The following is a 17,538-nucleotide window of genomic DNA, read 5'->3' on the forward strand; positions in this document are numbered from 1 at the left end:
TACATTTCAAAATCCACTTAGCTGTATGTTAAGGAGCTCCCACCTGACCTTCAGCCGAAAGCGATTGGACTGCAGCGTAATTACATGCTGTAGTATAGGGGCCCCAAGACCACCCTCGGGTTCAGGAATTCACTAGGACTCATGGAATACAGCGGAGCATTTCTGCCAGGGGTACAGTTCATTACAGCAAAAGGACGCAGACTCAAATCAGCAAAGGGAAGCAGCACAGGGGCCAGGCTCAGGAGAGACCAGGGATGGGCTTCCGGCGTCTCTCCCGGCAGAGACGTGGGCGGTGTGTGGGTCTAGCAGTGGTCTGTGATGACAGGCCTGGCGTATTTCCAACCAGGGAAGCTCCCGTGAGCCTTGGTGGCCCAGGTGTTTTTAGAGGTTGGTCAAGTGGGCCTGGCTGAGCACCCGTGTGGCTGCCCTCGGCCCTCCGTCTCAGCCCCTCCAGAGGTCAGGCTGATGCCACAAGGCACCACGGTACGTCACTGTCAGGGTAGCCTGTCTGAGGTGGCCTGAGGCCCTGGGTGAGCAGACCCTGCTGTTGGCAGGCAGGATGCTCCCAGAGCTCCGAGGTGACCTCCTAGGAGCAGGTCAAGGGTCAGACCTCTCTGGAAGGAAGAATGAGGGCAATCCAACCCTGCTGAGCTGGCCCTTTCCGGGAAAGGGAGAACATACTGGCTAAGTAGTGAGGCTGCTCACTTAGAGCTACGCACCTGGGGCTGACAGTGTGCTTGGCAGTACCTGTGTGGAAAGACAGTTACAGAGGAAACACACGAACTCACTATAAGCCAGCACTAACGGATGCACCTTTGTCGTTGATTTTGGTGATAAAGAACATTAAATTTGAACCCGATGAAGCAAAATGTCATCTCCCAAAACAAGTCCTCTCATGAGTGCATCTGTATTATAGAAAGCTGCACTCAGCTTTTTAATTTTTTTTAGATGGGGTCTTGCTCTGTCACCAGGCTGGAGTGCAGTGGCACGATCTCGGCTCACTGCAAGCTCTACCTCCCAGGTTCAAGCGATTCCCCTGCCTCAGCCTCCCGAGTAGCTGGGACTACAGGCGCCCGCCACCAGGCCTGCCTGGCTAATTTTTTGTATTTCAGTAGAGACAGGCTTTCACCATGTAGGCCAGGATGGTCTCGATCTCCTGAAATGATCTGCCCGCCTCCTAAAGTGCTGGGATTACAGGTGTGAGCCACTGCGCCTGGCCCAGTTATTTTAATTTCATCAGTATGAAATGTGTAGAAATTGTTATGTTAGTCCCTATGTAATATCCTTGGTGTGGCCTCTTGGCCTGCATAGCCTGGAGTATTTACTATCTGAACCTTTATAGGAAGCTCACCAACATGTATTTTAACCCTTGACACCTTATCTGTTACCATTTATTTAGATCTTTTGCGATTTTTCTCACCAGTGTTTTGTACTTTTCAGCATGTAGATCTTTGCACAAATCTTTTGATCTTTAAACATCTATAGATCTTTCGTAAAATTTATATTGTAAGTCTTTAATTTTTCTTGGTGCTCTTGTGAATAGTACTTTTACAATTTTGATTTCCGTTTGTTAGTAGTACATAGAAAGAGGACTTTTTTTTTTTTTTTTTTTTGAGACAGAGTTTCACCCTTGTTGCCCAGGCTGGAGTGCAGTGAATGGCGTGATCTCAGCTCACCGCAACCTCCGCCTCCCGGGTTCAAGCGATTCTCCTGCCTCAGCCTCCTGAGTAGCTGGGATTATGGGCATGCACCACCACGCCCAGCTAATTTTTTTTGTATTTTTAGTGGAGATGGGGTAGCTCCATCTTGGTCAGGCTGGTCTTGAACTCCCAACCTCAGGTGATCCACCCGCCTCAGCCTCCCAAAGTGCTGGGATTACAGGTGTGAGCCACCATGCCCGGCCCAAAAGAGGACTTATTTTTATATATTGACCTGTGACCTTGCAAAACTCTTACTCAGCAGTTTCAATAGCTTTTTTGTAGACTGGGGATTTCTGTATAGAAAGTCACGTCATCTGCGTATAGAAAGTTTTATTTCTTCATATCCAGTCTGTGTGCCTTTCACTGATTTTTCTTTCCATTGTACTGGCTGGGACTTCCTCGATGGTCAGCAGTAGTGGTGAGAGTAGGTATACCCTTGCCACATCCCTAATCTCAGCAGAAGCAGCCCTTTTCTCACCACTGAGGATGATGCTAGCTGTAGGTTTTTTGTAAATGTCTTACCAGACTGAGGAAGTACCCTTTAGTTCCTTGTTTGCTCAGAGTTTAATAGCGTATGTGTTGGATTTTTTCAGATTATACTCTTGCATCTATGGAGATGGTCATAGAGTTTTTCTTACTTATTCTCTGACTATGATGAGCTACACTGGTTTTTGAGTTTTTAAAAAAATTTAAGTTATATTTAGAGATGGGGTCTCACTCTGTCACCCAGGCTTGAGTGCAGTGGTACCATCATGGCTCACTGCAGCCCCAAATTCCTGGGCTTAAGCGATCCTTCCGCCTTAGCCCCCAAGCAGCTGGGACTACAGGCACGTGCTACCACACCTGCATAATTAAAAATAAATTTTTTTTAGAGATGGGGTCCTGTGATGTTGCCTAAGCTGGTCTCAAACTCCTGGACTCAAGCGATCTTCCTGATTTCTTGTGTGTCTTTGGTTTTGGTATCAGGGCAATGGCGTTCTCACTGTCAGCTGGGGAGTGTTCCCTCCTTTTCTGTTTTCTGGAAGAGTTGTGTAGAATTGGTGTTAATTTTTCCTTAAATGTTTATAGACTTCACCAATGAAGCCATCTGGGCCTAGAGTTTTTGTTGTTGTATTTCCATAGTATGAATAGGGTTACCTGTTTCTTCTTGAATGAGCCTTGGTGTTTATATCTTTCAAGCAATTGGTTCATTTCATTTAAGTTGTCAAGTTCTCTGGCATAAAGTCCTCCATAATATTCCTTATACCCCTTCTCGTGTCAGTAGGATCTGTAGTGATGTCCCATCTGTTGTTCCTGATGTTGGTTACTTGTGGCTTCTCTCTTTGTTTCTTTGTCAGTCTGGCTATAGATTTCAGTTTATTGATCTTGTTAATAACCATCTTGTAGGCTGGGCATGGTGGCTCACGCCTGTAATCCCAGCACTTTGGGAGACTGAGGCAGGTGGATCACCTGAGGTCAGGAGTTTGAGACCAGCCTGGCCAACATGGTGAAACCCCGTCTCTACTAAAAATACAAAAATTAACTGGTCGTGGTGGTAGGCTCCTGTAATCCCAGCTACTTGGGAGGTTGAGGCAGAAGAATCACTTGAACCCGGGAGGCGGAGGTTGCAGTGAGCTGAGATCGCTCCATTGCACTCCAGCCTGGGCAACAAGAGCGAAACTCCATCTCAAACAAGCAAACACTCAGCTTTTGGTTCCTCTGATATTTTCCCCTCTACTATTTTTGTTTCACGTTATTTTTTACTCTATCATTTCCTGCCTTCTTGCTTTATTTGTCCGTTTATTAAAGCATAATGTACATTCAGTACAATTCCTTTTACGTGTGCAGTTCTGTAGTCATGTTGTCGTACCACAGTCACGATACAGAATAGTTCCCAAATTCCCTGCGTGTTCTCACGTCTTCCACATCTTGGTTTTCCTGCGCCAGCAGCTTGTAGGTGGCCCCACTACACGCAGCCATCGTGCCCGCCACCTCCCCCGAGAGGGCCTTCCGGTGCTGCAGACCCCGTGCTGCCAGGGGGCTTCACTCCTGGCCCCTGCCGAGGAGTCTTCCATCAAGTGGACGGACCCCAGCTTGTCTATCCTTCCTCACTTAAGGGACATTTTTTTCCCCCAGTTTTTGACAAGTTTGATGCATTGTTTTGGATTTAATTTATTTATCTGGTTTCTTGGAGTGAAAAGTTAGACTGTTGATTTGAGACCTTTTTTAAAAAAAAGTTTGAGATATCTACACGTGATGAAACCCACCAATTTTGAGTGTGTGATTCAGTGAATTCTAGCGTTTTCACAGCGTTGCACAAGCATGGCCACATCCTGCATTCAGAACCCTCCTGTAGCCCTGACACAGACCCGCAGGACCCCTGTCACTTCTGCAGGCTTTTCTGCAGGGAACGCTCACTGCTGTGCATGTCCCCCGGGCACCGTGGCTGTGTGCCCTCTGGGCTCTCCATGTTCCTAGCCCGTTGTCCTGTGGAGCTCTATGTGGGCGTAGCCTCATCTGATCAGCTGGTTTGCTCAGGCAGCACGGGGGGCTCAGGAGCTGCATGCACGGGTGTGACTTTGCACGTGGGTGCCCAAACAGGTGCGTCCTCCCAGGTGTGCACCCACAGATGTGTCCTCACAGGAATGTGCCTGCAGGTGTGTCCTCACGGGTGTGTCCTCATGGGCGTGTGCCTGCAGGTGCGTCCTCATGGGCGTGTCCTCACAGGTGTGTCCTCATGGGTGTGTCCTCACAGGTGCGTCCTCATGGGCGTGTCCTCACAGTGCGTCCTCACGGGTGTGTCCTCACAGGCATGAGCCTGCAGGTGTGTGCCAGCAGCAGGAGGGAGATGCTCTCCAGGCCCCTCCACAGGGTCCTCGTAGCACAGGTTTGGCCTCCGTGTGGACAGATGGGCTGGGCTTCTTTGGTGCTGGTCTTGCTGCATTTTGCTGAATCGCAGACCTGTGCGGGCCTCTGGGCTGATTCCAGCTGAGACAGGCCTCCTGCTCAGTCCTTCCTGCAGAGCTGATGCCAGGTGGGCTGGCGAGGGTGCTCGTGGTGCTGGTTCGTGAGGACGTGGCCTCGCTGTCTCCCAAGCTGAGCCCCTGAGGCGGCCCCAGGAGGCCTGGAGCATCGGGGTGTCAGCACCACCAGCCTGGACTTCCCTGGGCCTTCCAGGGAAAGCCTCTGGGCTCCGGAAGAGTCTGTGGCTCTCTGTCTGTGGAGCTGGTGAGAAGGCTGGAGGGCCGCATGGTTTCATCACTGAGTGAAGCGCTGTACTCACCTGATGGCCGGTCTCGGGGCACTCCCAGTGCCTGCTGCCTATTGCTGTCCCTGAGCTCTGGTGAGCTCTGGTGTCCCTGTCATTCCTGGAGCAACTCTGCCCCGTTTCTGAGCCTGCCTGGGCCCAGGAAGCCCCAACTGTGTTCTCTGTGTAGTCGCTGCTGTTGGTTTTGGAGGGAAAGATGGGGGCTGCTGTGGGCAGGGCTGGTGGCTGGTGGTGGCTACGTGGCTCTGGGGGTGTAGCATCCAGGCTGGCTGCTGCCAGTGGGAAGGTGTCCCGGGGCTCCCGGCAGGGTCTAGGCAGTGCTGGAGCTGGGCTTTGCCTGGGAAGCTGCTGCCTGGCCCCCGCAGCTTCTGCAAGAAGGGCCTGAGCCCTTGGGGGCGGCTGGGCGTCTGTGAGGATCCAGGATGGGGGCTGTCTGCTCCTGCTGGGAACGGCCCCTCCAGATGCATCTCCCTGGCCCTGAGCCAGCCTGTCAGTCCATTTTGGTTGCAGCCACCCCTCCCTGATGGTGTGGGGGCTTCACTTCCTCTGTTTGTTCCTCGCCTGAGGGAGCAGAGGTGAGGGGATGACACTGCCCCGCCTGAGCCCCGAGTCCCTGGGCCGCGGGAGGTGGGACTGGGTCTGGCCTTTGGTGCCACAGGTGGCGCTCTCTCTGTTGCTGTTTGCAGACTACGTCTACTTTGAGAACTCCTCCAGCAACCCATACCTGATCCGGAGGATCGAGGAGCTCAACAAGGTACTGGGGGTCCCTGGCATTGCTGCAGGCGGGTAGTGGGCGGGGGATACGCCAGCTCCTGCCCTGTGGGTGGCCAGTGTGGGTGGCCCCCTTTCAGGGCTGACCTTGGACTGGCCACTGCGCAGGCCCTTCAGTGACTCTGTCCGCTGTCACCTGCACCCTGGCTCCTCCTTGGAGATACTGAGTGAGGGGCCTGGTGGCCTCATGCAGGACCCAGCGCGGCTGCCCTGAGCTGCCTGCCCACTCCACACTTGGTCTGTGGGCGCTGGGTCCCCTGAAGATGCCAGTGTCCCCTGGGGAGCCCGAGCAGAATGGCGTGATTCTGAAACCAACCAAAGGCTGCAGGAAGCCATACTCGGTGCCCCTGCCCTGCCTGACCCCTGGCAGCCAGCCCTGCAGGGCTGTGAGCTCTGCCCCCCAACCCCTGAGGTGTCTGCGTGGCTGGAAGCACCCTCCCTGGTCACTCAGGTAGCCCTTGCTCCACCTGGTTTGTGTCTGCCATGAGTCCTTGGCAGCTGCTTGCTAATTGGTCGGGGGACGTGGTTGTGCCCATGCACTGAGCCTGGCAGCACCAGATCCTTCCTGGGGGATGGTGACACATGGGCCCCTCAGCCCCGGCCACTCCTGGCCTCCACTGCCGCGGCACAGCCTCCGTCCCATCAGCTCGGGAGACAGAGCTGCAGATGGTCATGGAGGTGCAGGGCGCCCGCACACCCTGGGAGCCTTCTCGCTGTCCTTGGGAGTGGGGGGTGGGTCCCCCAGCTTCCCTTCTCCTCCTCCTGGTTGGAGACTTTCTAAGGGTGTTCAGGGAGGGCAGGTTGTCCCCACCAGTGGACACATGGTTCCAGCAGAGAGTGGGGTGGGGTGCTGGGTGCTTCACAGACCTCTCTGTGCCTGCCTGCAGGGCTCCCGAGCCCCCGAGCCCCTGGGCCGGTGGCCCTATGGCTGCCTTCTCCTAGGAGCCCCGCCCACTCCGCAGGCCTGGGGCACTTGGGCCCTTGGTGTTCCACGTTGGATGCTGCAGCCTCACCTGTGAGAAGCTGCCTTCCTGGACCTCAGGCTTGGTGGCAGCGGTGACGTGGGATTCTTGGGACCAGAGGGGGCGGAGGGGGAAGGTTAGCGCACCACCTCTAACGTAGCCATGCTGGGCTCCGGGCCTCCCTGGCTGCGCTTGTCGAGGGCCATTCCCTGCGGTATCTGCCACCACCTGGGGCCGAGGAGCGTGGGGTGCGACGTCTGCTCCCCTGCAGCTTCCTGGGAGGTCTGAGGGCCAGGCCTGTTCGTTGGAGGCACGGGCAATGACCTGGGTGTCCTCTGAGTCCGCCTTACTGCCCCTGCTGGACAGGGCCTGCCCGCCTGCAGAACAAGGCCACTTGGACTCTGGGTACTGCTGGAACATGGCGCTGCTCCTGTGGCTGAGCCTCCTGAGTGCGGGGCAGCACTTTACGCATCCCAGCATGCGGACTGTAGGGAAACAGGTGCAGAGGGAGGTTCCTCAGCTGACGCTGAACCACAGCTGGGGGAGGCCCTGTGTCCCTCCTGGTCTGTGTAGTGGAGGGGCGGCCGGCAGACAGCACTGCTGGCCCCACACAGCTAGCTGGCAGGCAGCCCAGGGTGGGAGGCTGTAGTGCCTCCGTGGGCGCCTGGCCGAGTGCCACTGCTGGGAGGTGCCACTGCTGGGAGGTGCCACTGTCAGGAAGGTTCCCTCGTGCCGCTTCTGGCTTCCATGTGCAGACAGTAGATTGCAGGTGTGTGCAGGCAGGGGGCTGGCTTCCGGCCCTTGGGCGATGTTCAGTTAGACATGTAGCATTGCACACGCTCAGAGGCGTCCCCTTCGTCCTAGGACTCCCTCCTCCTCAGGGCCAGGGCCACATGGCCTGAGCACTTGCCTGTCTCTGGGCGGCACACCAGCCTGTGAGGGGCACGACTACTCTCTTGGACAGTTCAGGCAGGGCAGCCGAGCCAGATGCTCACCATGTGGAAAAGAACCCGCAGGCCTGCGACAGAGCGCGGCCAGTGCCCTCCACGCCAAGGAGCTCCAGGCAGGGCTTCCAGGTTGGCGCAGCTGGTTGAGTACAGACCTCCCCTCTGTTCCCTGGCCTGAACGCCCCCTCAAATAACAAGAAAGTGGTGCTGGGGCTCTGCACCCACAGGGCAAGGAAGGTGGAAGAGGCGGTGCCACTGGGAAGTATGGGCGCAGCTTGGAAGGCAGCCAGCCAGACTGGGCAACCTGAGAGGCCCTGGCCCTGGCCCTGGCCTGGGTCAGGATTGGGAGAACAGGAACCATGCTGACGTGCGGCTGGCAGTGCGGAAGACCCGTCTGGGGGTCAGGTGGACCCGCAGAGCCCTTCCCTGGGCTGGAGCAGTGGACTCAGAGGACCCAGATTTGGGGCACCGGGCCCAGGCCAGCACAGTTCGTGTGGGGCTGAGAGTGGGGATCACCTGGCTCATGGCCTGTCCCCTGGTGGGCCCCCCTGCCTCTCTTGCCTCCTTGGCTCCCAGGACCCTACGGCCAGACTTCTGAAGCCCACAGACCCAGCTGCTGGCATTGGGGACCCAGCGCGGCCCGACTCCTGAAGCCCACAGACCCAGCTGCTGGCATTGGGGACCCAGCGCGGCCAGACTCCTGAAGCCCACAGACCAGCTGCTGGCATTGGGGACCCAGCGCGGCCAGACTCCTGAAGCCCACAGACCCAGCTGCTGGCATTGGGGACCCAGCGCGGCCAGACTCCTGAAGCCCACAGACCCAGCTGCTGGCATTGGGGACCCAGTGCGGCCAGACTCCTGAAGCCCACAGACCCAGCTGCTGGCATTGGGGACCCAGCAGAATGCCCGCTACCCCAGCGCCCATGGGTGCAGCCCATGCAGTGAGCTGTCCAGCACCTGGGAGGCTCCCAGTGACAAAAATTCATAAGACGTATGGGGAGGGCTTTTAACATGAAGATCAGTCAGCACATGTAAAAATTGAACTCAGAGACCGGGCGCGGGGGCTCACCCCTGTAATCCTAGCACTTTGGGAGGCCCAGGCGGGTGGATCACAAGATCAGGAGATCGAGACCATCCTGGCTAACATGGTGAAACTCCGTCTCTACTAAAAATACAAAAAATTAGCCGGGCGTGGTGGCGAGCGCCTGTGATCCCAGCTACTCGGGAGGCTGAGGCAGGAGAATGGTGTGAACCCGGGAGGTGGAGCTTGCAGTGAGCCGAGATTGTGCCACTGCACTCCAGCCTGCGCAACAGAGCGAGACTCTGTCTCAAAATAAAAAAGTAAAAAAGGAACTCAGAGAAAGGGCCAGTTCAGGGACCAGAAGGAAACTAAAGCAAAACAAAGCCCACGAATGTTCTCAGAGAAATGGATGGGATCCATCCTGGGATGTGGTCAGATGAGAGGAAAGCTCTTGACACTTGGGTTAGGAGAAGTAACAAATGGAATGAAAAGATCAGGTGATAAAGTTGAGGATACCGCGCAGAAGATGGGGCAAAAACACAAAGAAACTAGGAGAGAAAAAAAATCAGACATCAGTCCATTGGTCCAACGTCCAGTTAATAACAGAGAAGGAGCGAGCAAAGCAATAAAGAGGGGCCCCTTCAAGATGTATTTAAAATTTTAGAACACGGGAGAAGAAATGCGTTTAGAGAAAAAGCGGGTCACACACGAAGCACCGAAGTCAAACCCCACTTTGCCTTTTGGCAGCCGCGTTCAGGCGTGGAGGCTCCACGCCCAGCCAAGCTCCATCTCCCGGAAGGTGGATGAGCGAGGTTTCCTGGCTGAGGCCTGAGTGCGCTCCTCCGCGCCTTTCCACCACGAGGCAGGCGCAGGTTCCTCCCGCCCAGGAAGACGCGGCCCCTGGCGCAGGCAGCAAGCAGGGTGGACGCCAGCTCTGGGAGGGGCCTCGCAGGCGCCCTGATACGAGCCCTTTCTCTTTGGGAGCTCTGCTGCCGAGCGCTTTAGGGAAGAATCTGTGATGATTCCATGAAAAACTAGGCAAGTGGAGAAAATAAGACGATTGTTAACCTCAGGAAGCAGAGGTGTTCAAAGGAAGAAAAGAAAGAATGGCCTAGTGTGGCCTCACCGCCTTTACCTGTGTGTGCAGAAGCGCCTCAGAACAGACCCCGAGCGTGACTGAATGAATCCACTGTGTGCAGGAGCACAACAGAACCGGCCCCGAGCGTGACTGAGTCCACTGTGTGCAAGAGCACATCACAACAGAACAGACCCCGAGCGTCAGGGAATCCACACAGTGATCCTGGAGGGTGGGGTGCATGTGTGGCAGTGGGAGGCCTGGCCTGGGGCGCCGAGCTGGTGGGAACCTGAATGCGGAAGAGCCCAGCCCCACGGTCCCAGCTGCCCGGGTGGGGTGGCTGCGGTCATGTGTTCCTGCAGTGTTCATGCCTCGCTGTGACATTGGATGGTCTGTGTGTCACTGTGATAAGATGTGGATGTAACCCCACTGTGGTGGAGCATGTCAGGGACACAGGAGCCAACAGAGCGAGAACCTGGCGGCCAGAGTAGGGGCAGCTCGACCTGCAGGAGGGGTCAGCCCACGTGGGATCATGACTTGAAGCAGAGCATGGCAGTCCCTGGGTTCATACCACGTAGTGAGCAGATACAGATCCGAAGGGGAGAGGAGATGCACGTCCCAAACAGAGGAATTCCACTCTGGAGAACGCCTGGCTCCCGGCAGGCTGTGCAGAGCAACTGAGCACTTTTCTCTTTATTCTTTTTTGTTGTTGTTTTTTTGAAACAAGGTCTTGCTCTTTTGCTCAGACCAGAGTGCAGTGGCACGATCTCAAATCATTGCAGCCTTGACCTCCCGGGCCCAAGTGATCCTCTCACCTCAGCCTCCCAAGTAGCTGGGACCACAGGCGTGCACCACTGCATCTGGTTAATTTTTTAAAAACATTTTATAGAGATGAGGTTTCACCATGTTGCCCAGGCTGGTCTCGAACTCCTGGGAGTGAGCCACTGCCCCCAGCCCATTTATAACATTAAACCAAATTATCTTTAAGAAAAGTGGCCAGGCGCCATGGCTTATTCCTGTAATCCTAGCGCTCTGGGAGGCCAAGGCGGGCAGATTGCTTGAGTCCAGGAGTTCAAGATTAGCCTGAGCAACGTGGCGAAACCCCATCTCTACAAAAAATTTAAAAATTAGCCAGGTTGGCCGGGCGTGGTGGTTCATGCCTGTAATTCCAGCACTTTGGGAGGCTGAGGCGGTGGATCACGAGGTCAGGAGATTGAGACCATCCTGGCTAACACGGTGAAATCCCGTCTCTACTGAAAATACAAAAATTAGCCGGTGTGGTGGCGGGCGCCTGTAATTCCAGCTACTCAGGAGGCTAAGGCAGGAGAATCTCTTGAACCTGGGAGGTGGAGGTTGCAGTGAGCTGAGATCGCGCCACTGCACTCCAGCCTGGGCGACAGAGCGAGACTCCATCTAAAAAAAAAAAAAAGGGCACGGTGGCTCACGCCTGTAATCCCAGCATTTTGAGAGGCCAAGACGGGTGGATCACAAGGTCAGGAGATCGAGGCCATCCTGGCTAACACGGTGAAACCCCGTCTCTACTAAAAATACAAAAAAATTAGCCAGGCTTGGTGGTGGGCGCCTGTAGTCCCAGCTACTTGGGAGGCTGAGGCAGGAGAATGGTGTGAACCCAGGAGGCGGAGCTTGCAGTGAGCCGAGATGACGCCACTGCACTCCAGCTTGGGTGACAGTGCAGGACTCCGTCTCAAAAAAAAAAAAAAAAAGCCAGGCATGGTGTAATTGGACTGTGGTCCCAGGAGATGGAGGCTGCAGTGACCTGAGATCACCCTGCTGCACTCTAGTCTGGGCAACAGAGTGAGATCCTATGTCAAAAAATTAAAAAGTTAGGTGAGGCTGGGTGCTGTGTTACACCTGTAATCCCAGCACTTTGTGGGGCTGAGGCAGGCAGATTGCTTGAGGTCAGGGGTTCCAGACCAGCCTGGCCAACATGGCAAAACCGTGTCTCTACTAAAAATACAAAAATCAGCTGGTCGTGGTGGCTCACGCTTGTAATCTCAGCTACTCGGGAGGCTGAGGCAGGAGAATCACTTGAACCCAGGAGGCAGAGGTTGCAGTGAGCCAAGATCACACCACTGCACTCCAGCCTGGGCGACAGAGTGAGACCCCATCTTAAAAAAAAAAAAAAGTTATAAATTCCGTTAGGCACTTGCACCATGATTAGAATTATAGCACAATTCTTGCAGTAGCAAAGATGTTATAAAAACTCGTTCAAAAAACATACGTGCTTCTGTCGGGGCGTTTTACAGCCGTCTTGACTCGGAGACATTTGTCAGCCAGGCCAGGTGGGAGCGCCCGTGGCTGCTCCAGGAGGGTGATGGGAGGGCTGGTCCCATGCGGGGGGTCCATGCTGCGTCCGCCGCTAGGGCTATGGCTGCTGTGCAGCTCACCCCAGAGGGGCTGGAATAGCTGGGCGTGGCCTCCCAGGAGCTGACTGAGGTCCTACCCAGTGTGGCGGGGCCTTTTCCTCCTTGGGACCCTGGTGTTCTCAGGTGGTACACTGGGGTCTGGAAGGGAGGGAGGATGGAGACACACGCCCGCCTTCTCCCCCAGGATAGACGCCATGGGCGTCCAGAGCTGCAGGATTTGCTCCATTTGTGAAGTGCCCTCCTGGAGTCCCGAGGGGTAGTGTGGTTACGCCTGCAGTCCCTGGACGGCAGGGGCCGGCCTTGGAGCCCCTCCTGGGAGCTGTGCAGCCCGGGTTTGGTCGCGTTTCTCAGACGCCCCTGCCTTGCTGTTACAGACGGCCAATGGGAATGTGGAGGCCAAAGTGGTGTGCTTCTACCGGAGGCGGGACATCTCCAGCACCCTCATCGCCCTGGCCGACAAGCATGCAAGTGAGTCCGGCCTTCCCTGGGGTGCCTGCCTGGCGGGAGGGTCGGCTGGGGAGGGCTGGCGGGGTCCTTCTTCCCTAGGGCCCATCCTCGGCGTCCTGGCCTCGTGGGGCCACCCTCTCCCCAACTCGCTCTGGCCTCTCTTTTTCTCCCTTCCACAGTGGGCGGGGGTGTCCTGGCTCCGTTTCCTTGGGGGCTGGGTGAATGAAGTCCTCGCAGGCCCCCCGGAGTGGTCTGTCTCCCACTGGCATCCTCTGCAAGCTTGTCATGGTGTGGCTGGGTGTGGGCATCATTGATCGAGGCTTCTTTTTCCCTTTTACGATGACTTCTGGAGACTTTTCAGGCTGGTGGGTCCCTGCTGCCTGCACCTGCCAATGTCTCTCTCTAATTTTGCGAAGAGGCTTCTGTTGGGATTCTGAGTAGTGTTTTCAGGAAAGCAGTCCTCTCGTTATTCTTTACGATTCAAACCCAAGTTTAGTAACCCGGCTGGGAGGGGCTGCTGTGGCAGCACAGTGTGTGGGAGGAAACCACTGGCTGCATGGGGATGCCCTCAGCCTTGGGGGCCCAGCTTCTCCCCTGGGGACAGGTGCTCACAGGTGGTGGAGTCTCCTCTGCCGGGGGACGTTGACTTCAGAGCCAGGAGCCAGAGGCACCCCCATGCCCTCCACACACTACTGACACAGGGCCTGCCGGGCTGGGCCCCACCTGTACCAGACACAGTGTGGCACCCCACCGAGGCCCTTCATGTGTCGGTGGGGGCAGGCGTGAGGGGCGTTTTTGGCTTCCACTCTGACACATCACCTGGGGTGGGATCTGAGCCCAGGCTGAGGCTGTGGTCTGTAGGGTGACATTTCCCAGTAGGTGAGGCATGTGACTGCCTGGGTACCCGTGTCGCTGGGGTGGGACAAGGTCCCACATGTAGCCTCCCACGACCCCTAGTGGGGTGAGGTCCAGGGACTGTGGGTTTGCGGTGGGTCAGGTGGGAGGACCCTGGCATCTTCTGCCCTGTCCCAGCGCTGTGGGTGAGGGGCAGGAAGTCAGCCCAGGCAACCTCCCCCTGCCCTGGGAGGGGCTTAGGGACAGGACAGACCATCCTGCCACTGATGCCTTGTTCCTGAGCCTTTGCTGGGAGTCAGCCAGGGCAGGCGCTTGTGGAAAGAAGGTGTCCCTTAACCCCACGGCCTTGCCCACCGGACAGCTGGGACCTTTCCTCAGCACCCAGTGGATGCGGACGTGAGCTGCCCTGGATCAGTGCCACTGGGCTAGGCCCCCGAGCCTGGGTCCACTCTGGACACTGGGCTGTGGGGCGGCCTGTGGCTGGCCCAAAGGGAGCTGCCAGTTGACCATGGGCTTTCTCTGGCTTTGTGAGGAACTGGACCTCCTGGCTCTCTGCTCAGAGGAGGGGAGCGTTCAAGGTGGGGCATGGTGGTCCTTGACCTCTGACCCCAAAGCCTGTGTACTCCACTGCTGGACTCGGCGGGCTCCAGGCACCAAGGAGGAGAGCTGGGGATGTTGAAGGTCCACAGGCTACACATTCTGGAGGGGCGTTTGGTGCGGCCCTTGGCCCTGCAGGTGCTGGGTGCCAGCCAGCAGCACGGCTGGTGGTTCTTGGTGTCGGAGGCTGGCCTATGTCGACTCTGCAGGGCCGGCCCGCTGGAGAAGCAGTGCCCAGGCTGAGTCGCCGCAATGTGGCCCTGCCAGTCTGTGTGGCCTGGGGAGTCTGGCGTCACCGTTGAGTTGGGCATGTTTATGGCTGGCCCAGGGTAGATCCTGTCTCTGTCCTCTGGCACCTGGGGGCACAGTGTCCCTGCTCCAGAGAGCCTGTATCAGTGGTTTTTGAGGGTACTGTGGCCCCTTGGCTGAGGTTCTGCTCTCAGACGCCCCAGAGGATGGCCTTTTGCTGGAAGAGCCCCAGAAGGGGACTCCAGACATAATGTGATTAGAGGTATCAGAAGGCAGGTTTTCCAGAAGGGCCTCGTTGGGGCTGATGAGACTGGGCAGAGAGCAGTGTCCCAGCTCGAGCACTGGCCCCCCAGGTACACAGCACAGCCCCTTTGGACGGTGCTCCCTGGAAAGCTGCATGGCGGCCCCTCTGCAGGGCTTTCCTATGAGCTGAGAGCCCAGCTTCAGGGAGCAGGCGTCATGGGTGATGGGTCTGCCGCTGGTCCAGGGGCTCAGAGCGCCGACCCACTCTTGCCTGGCAACTGGGCCTTGCGGTGATTCTGCAGGGCCCACACTCCCCGGGGCTGTGTCCATCTGTGCATTTCTCCTGCTCCTCTGTGAGCTCACGGCAGCCAGGGTGAGGCCCCCAGCTGATCCCAGGGACAGGTGTAAGGACACTCTGGGAGGCCTCTGGCTCTCCCATGTCACTGCCTCCACCCAGCCCTTGCTGGGGCGTCCAACCCACAGTGCAGGCCTCAGGGTGGAGGGTAGACACCCGCCAGGCTGCACTGTGGCCCCTGCAGCAGAGAAGCCCTCCCCCTGGCAGGGCTGTGAGCATGAAGCCTTTCTCAGGACAGAATGACAGGGAGAGGGGAACGTCCCTCCTCAGAGGAGGGCGTGGGGGTCCTGGAGACCACAGCCAAGAGTGGGAGTGAGGGCACAGCCTGGGCCTCATGCTTAGGGGCGTATCCAGGGTCTGAGGGAGGGTTCAGAGTGTGAGGGGTGCAGGGTACACTAGCCAGCCCCACCTCCTGCCTGGGTGTTTCTGCCTGTTGAGGGTCTCCTGAGGAGCTGTAGGCCCACCTCGCCCACATCTCCGACAGGCTGCACCACGGAGCCCTGTTCTGCTGACCGGGACACTGGTGAGATGGGAGTCTCGGAACCGCTGTGGGCTTCTGTCCAGGCTGGGTCGGTGTTCTGATGGGGCCTGGCATAGGGTGGGTGTGAACAGAAGCCAGCCTCTGGTCTGGGGCTGGTGTGTGGGCCTCTGGGCCCTGGTGATGTCTGAGTTCAGGGTGCAGTTTGCTCGTGGATCCCCAGAAGTGGGAGCAAGTGAGATGTGTTGGCCTGGGATGCTGGGACTGGGGCTGTCCTGGTCGGCCCTGCCCTGTTCTATGGACCGGGAGGAGGTGAGGCTCAGCTGGCAGACACCCCAGGCTTCTGAGGCCCAGATAGGGCCCGCCCAGAACAGGCCCAGCATGGCTGCTCCCAGCCTCAGTCTTAGCTGTTGGCGCCTGGGAGTGCCCAGAGGAGCCAGGACTTCCTGCAGGCACCACAAGGGGGCCGCAGAGAGCGAGCAGCCCGGCTGGCTATGGTCCCCTCTGGGGACCTCGGGCTCAGAGAGCCAGCAGGGTGCTGAGTGGGATGAGTGGCCCACTGGCGGCCGGTGCTGGGCGTGTGAGGGGCGATGGGGAGCACCACTGCACGCCCCCATTTTGGGTGTTATAAGAACCCTACTTGGGTTCGTAGCACAGGGCAGGAATCCCCATGCTGCTGGCCTGTGCCCGGCCCCGGCCTCATCTGGACAGCCTGTTCTGGGAAGCCCCAGTGGAGTGGGGGCAGGGGTGGCCTCTGGACAGGGGCCCTCCACAGCCAGGCTTGTCTGGGCTCTTCCCAAAGAGGCTTGGCACTGGGTGGGTGGGCAGCCGAAGTGGGGGGACGGTGAGGCCCAGATGATCTTCAGCCGGGTGGTCTTCACGCCCCACTGGGAGGCCTGTGGCCCCCGTTCTGCCCTGCCCCCTGGCGGCACAGCCCTCGGTCCGGGCCCTGGGCAGGGAGCAGGCCGCCACCCTGCGCTGACCGTGCTGCCGGGTGCTGTCTGTCTGTTATATAGCCCTGTCAGTCTGCTATAAGGCCGGACCGGGGGCGGACAACGGCGAGGAAGGTAAGAGCCGGCCTCCGCAAGGAGGGCGTCCTCCTGTCTGTGTCCCTGGGCTGGGGGCGGCAGCGCCGCTGAGGGACAGAGTTTGGGCGGGCCGCCTGCATGCCTGTGCCCTGCGCCCGGCCGGCCCAGCTGAGGAGGGACCCTCCCTTGTGTCCGGCCCACAGCCCAGCCTTGGTGCGGCCCCGGCTGGAGGGTGACCTGCTGGTGTGGGAGGTCTGTGGTGGGCTGTATGGGGCTGTCTGGCCACAAGATGGGGACGGACAGAGGGCGGCTGCCCCTCGCCCTCCTGGCCTGGGCTCTTGGCAGCTGCTGGCTCCCCCGCTCCTCTTGCTCTTGCCTGCTGCTTCTGGGGCTGGCCTGGACCTTGTTCTCCCTCCTCCTTCCATCTTCATGTCCTGGGGAATCTCGGCCTTTAGGGTGCCTGGACTTAAAGGGCACGTGGGCACCAGAGTGTCTGCAGGGGTACCTGCCAAGGAACCGCTGGGCCGCCATAGGGTGGGGCGGTGGGACAGTGTCCGGCAGCAGGAGGAGGCACGCCTCCCAGGACTGGGCCTCCTGCGTGCTGGCGCCAGGTGGGGCCGGTGGGGTGGGCCTTGGTCTGGCAGTGTGCGTCTGCCGCGGTGCTGACGGGGGCTCCTTGTCCTTCAGGGGAAATAGAAGAGGAAATGGAGAATCCGGAAATGGTGGACCTGCCTGAGAAACTAAAGCACCAGCTGCGGCATCGGGAGCTGTTCCTCTCCCGGCAGCTGGAGTCTCTGCCCGCCACGCACATCAGGTAGCCCCCAGCAGCTCCCGCCCTGGGCCCCTCGGGCTGCCCTCGCCTTTCCAGCCTGCCCGTCCTTCTCTTCCAGGGGCAAGTGCAGCGTCACCCTGCTCAACGAGACCGAGTCGCTCAAGTCCTACCTGGAGCGGGAGGTGAGGCCCAGCCCGGCCTGGTCTGCTGCAGCCAGTCCCGGGCCACTGTTTCCTCTACTTATGATCTCTGCTGGCCTGGGCGGCGGAGATGATTTTCCCTCCTCCCCCTAGGCCCAGGCTGTTCTTGGGGGAAGCGGGGATTGCATCCTGACAGTCACTTCCTGGTGTCCTGGTGTGCAGCCGCCCCCACCCTATGCGTCCAGAGTTGTGGGCCAGGAGCTT

The 17,538-nt window shown here is 58.1% G+C and overlaps 1 protein-coding gene across 5 annotated transcripts in view; it reads left to right on the forward strand.

Annotated features, from left to right (window-relative positions):
- The window catches only part of MTA1 (metastasis associated 1), a 51,190-nt gene that overhangs the window by 13,219 nt on the left and 20,433 nt on the right, over nt 1–17,538 (forward strand). For 3 of the 5 annotated variants that reach the window (XM_024231557.3, XM_024231558.3, XM_054530607.2), the window contains exons 2-6: nt 5,634–5,701; nt 12,485–12,578; nt 16,351–16,401; nt 17,050–17,176; nt 17,253–17,316. In XM_024231557.3, coding sequence (XP_024087325.1) covers nt 5,634–5,701; nt 12,485–12,578; nt 16,351–16,401; nt 17,050–17,176; nt 17,253–17,316 — 404 coding nt within the window. The remainder of the gene's footprint in view (nt 1–5,633; nt 5,702–12,484; nt 12,579–16,350; nt 16,402–17,049; nt 17,177–17,252; nt 17,317–17,538) is intronic. The other 2 variants (XM_024231560.3, XM_024231561.3) reach the window with 1 other exon arrangement.

The sequence above is a fragment of the Pongo abelii genome, chromosome 15, assembly GCF_028885655.2.
Source record: "Pongo abelii isolate AG06213 chromosome 15, NHGRI_mPonAbe1-v2.0_pri, whole genome shotgun sequence".
Classification (NCBI taxonomy): domain Eukaryota; kingdom Metazoa; phylum Chordata; class Mammalia; order Primates; family Hominidae; genus Pongo; species Pongo abelii.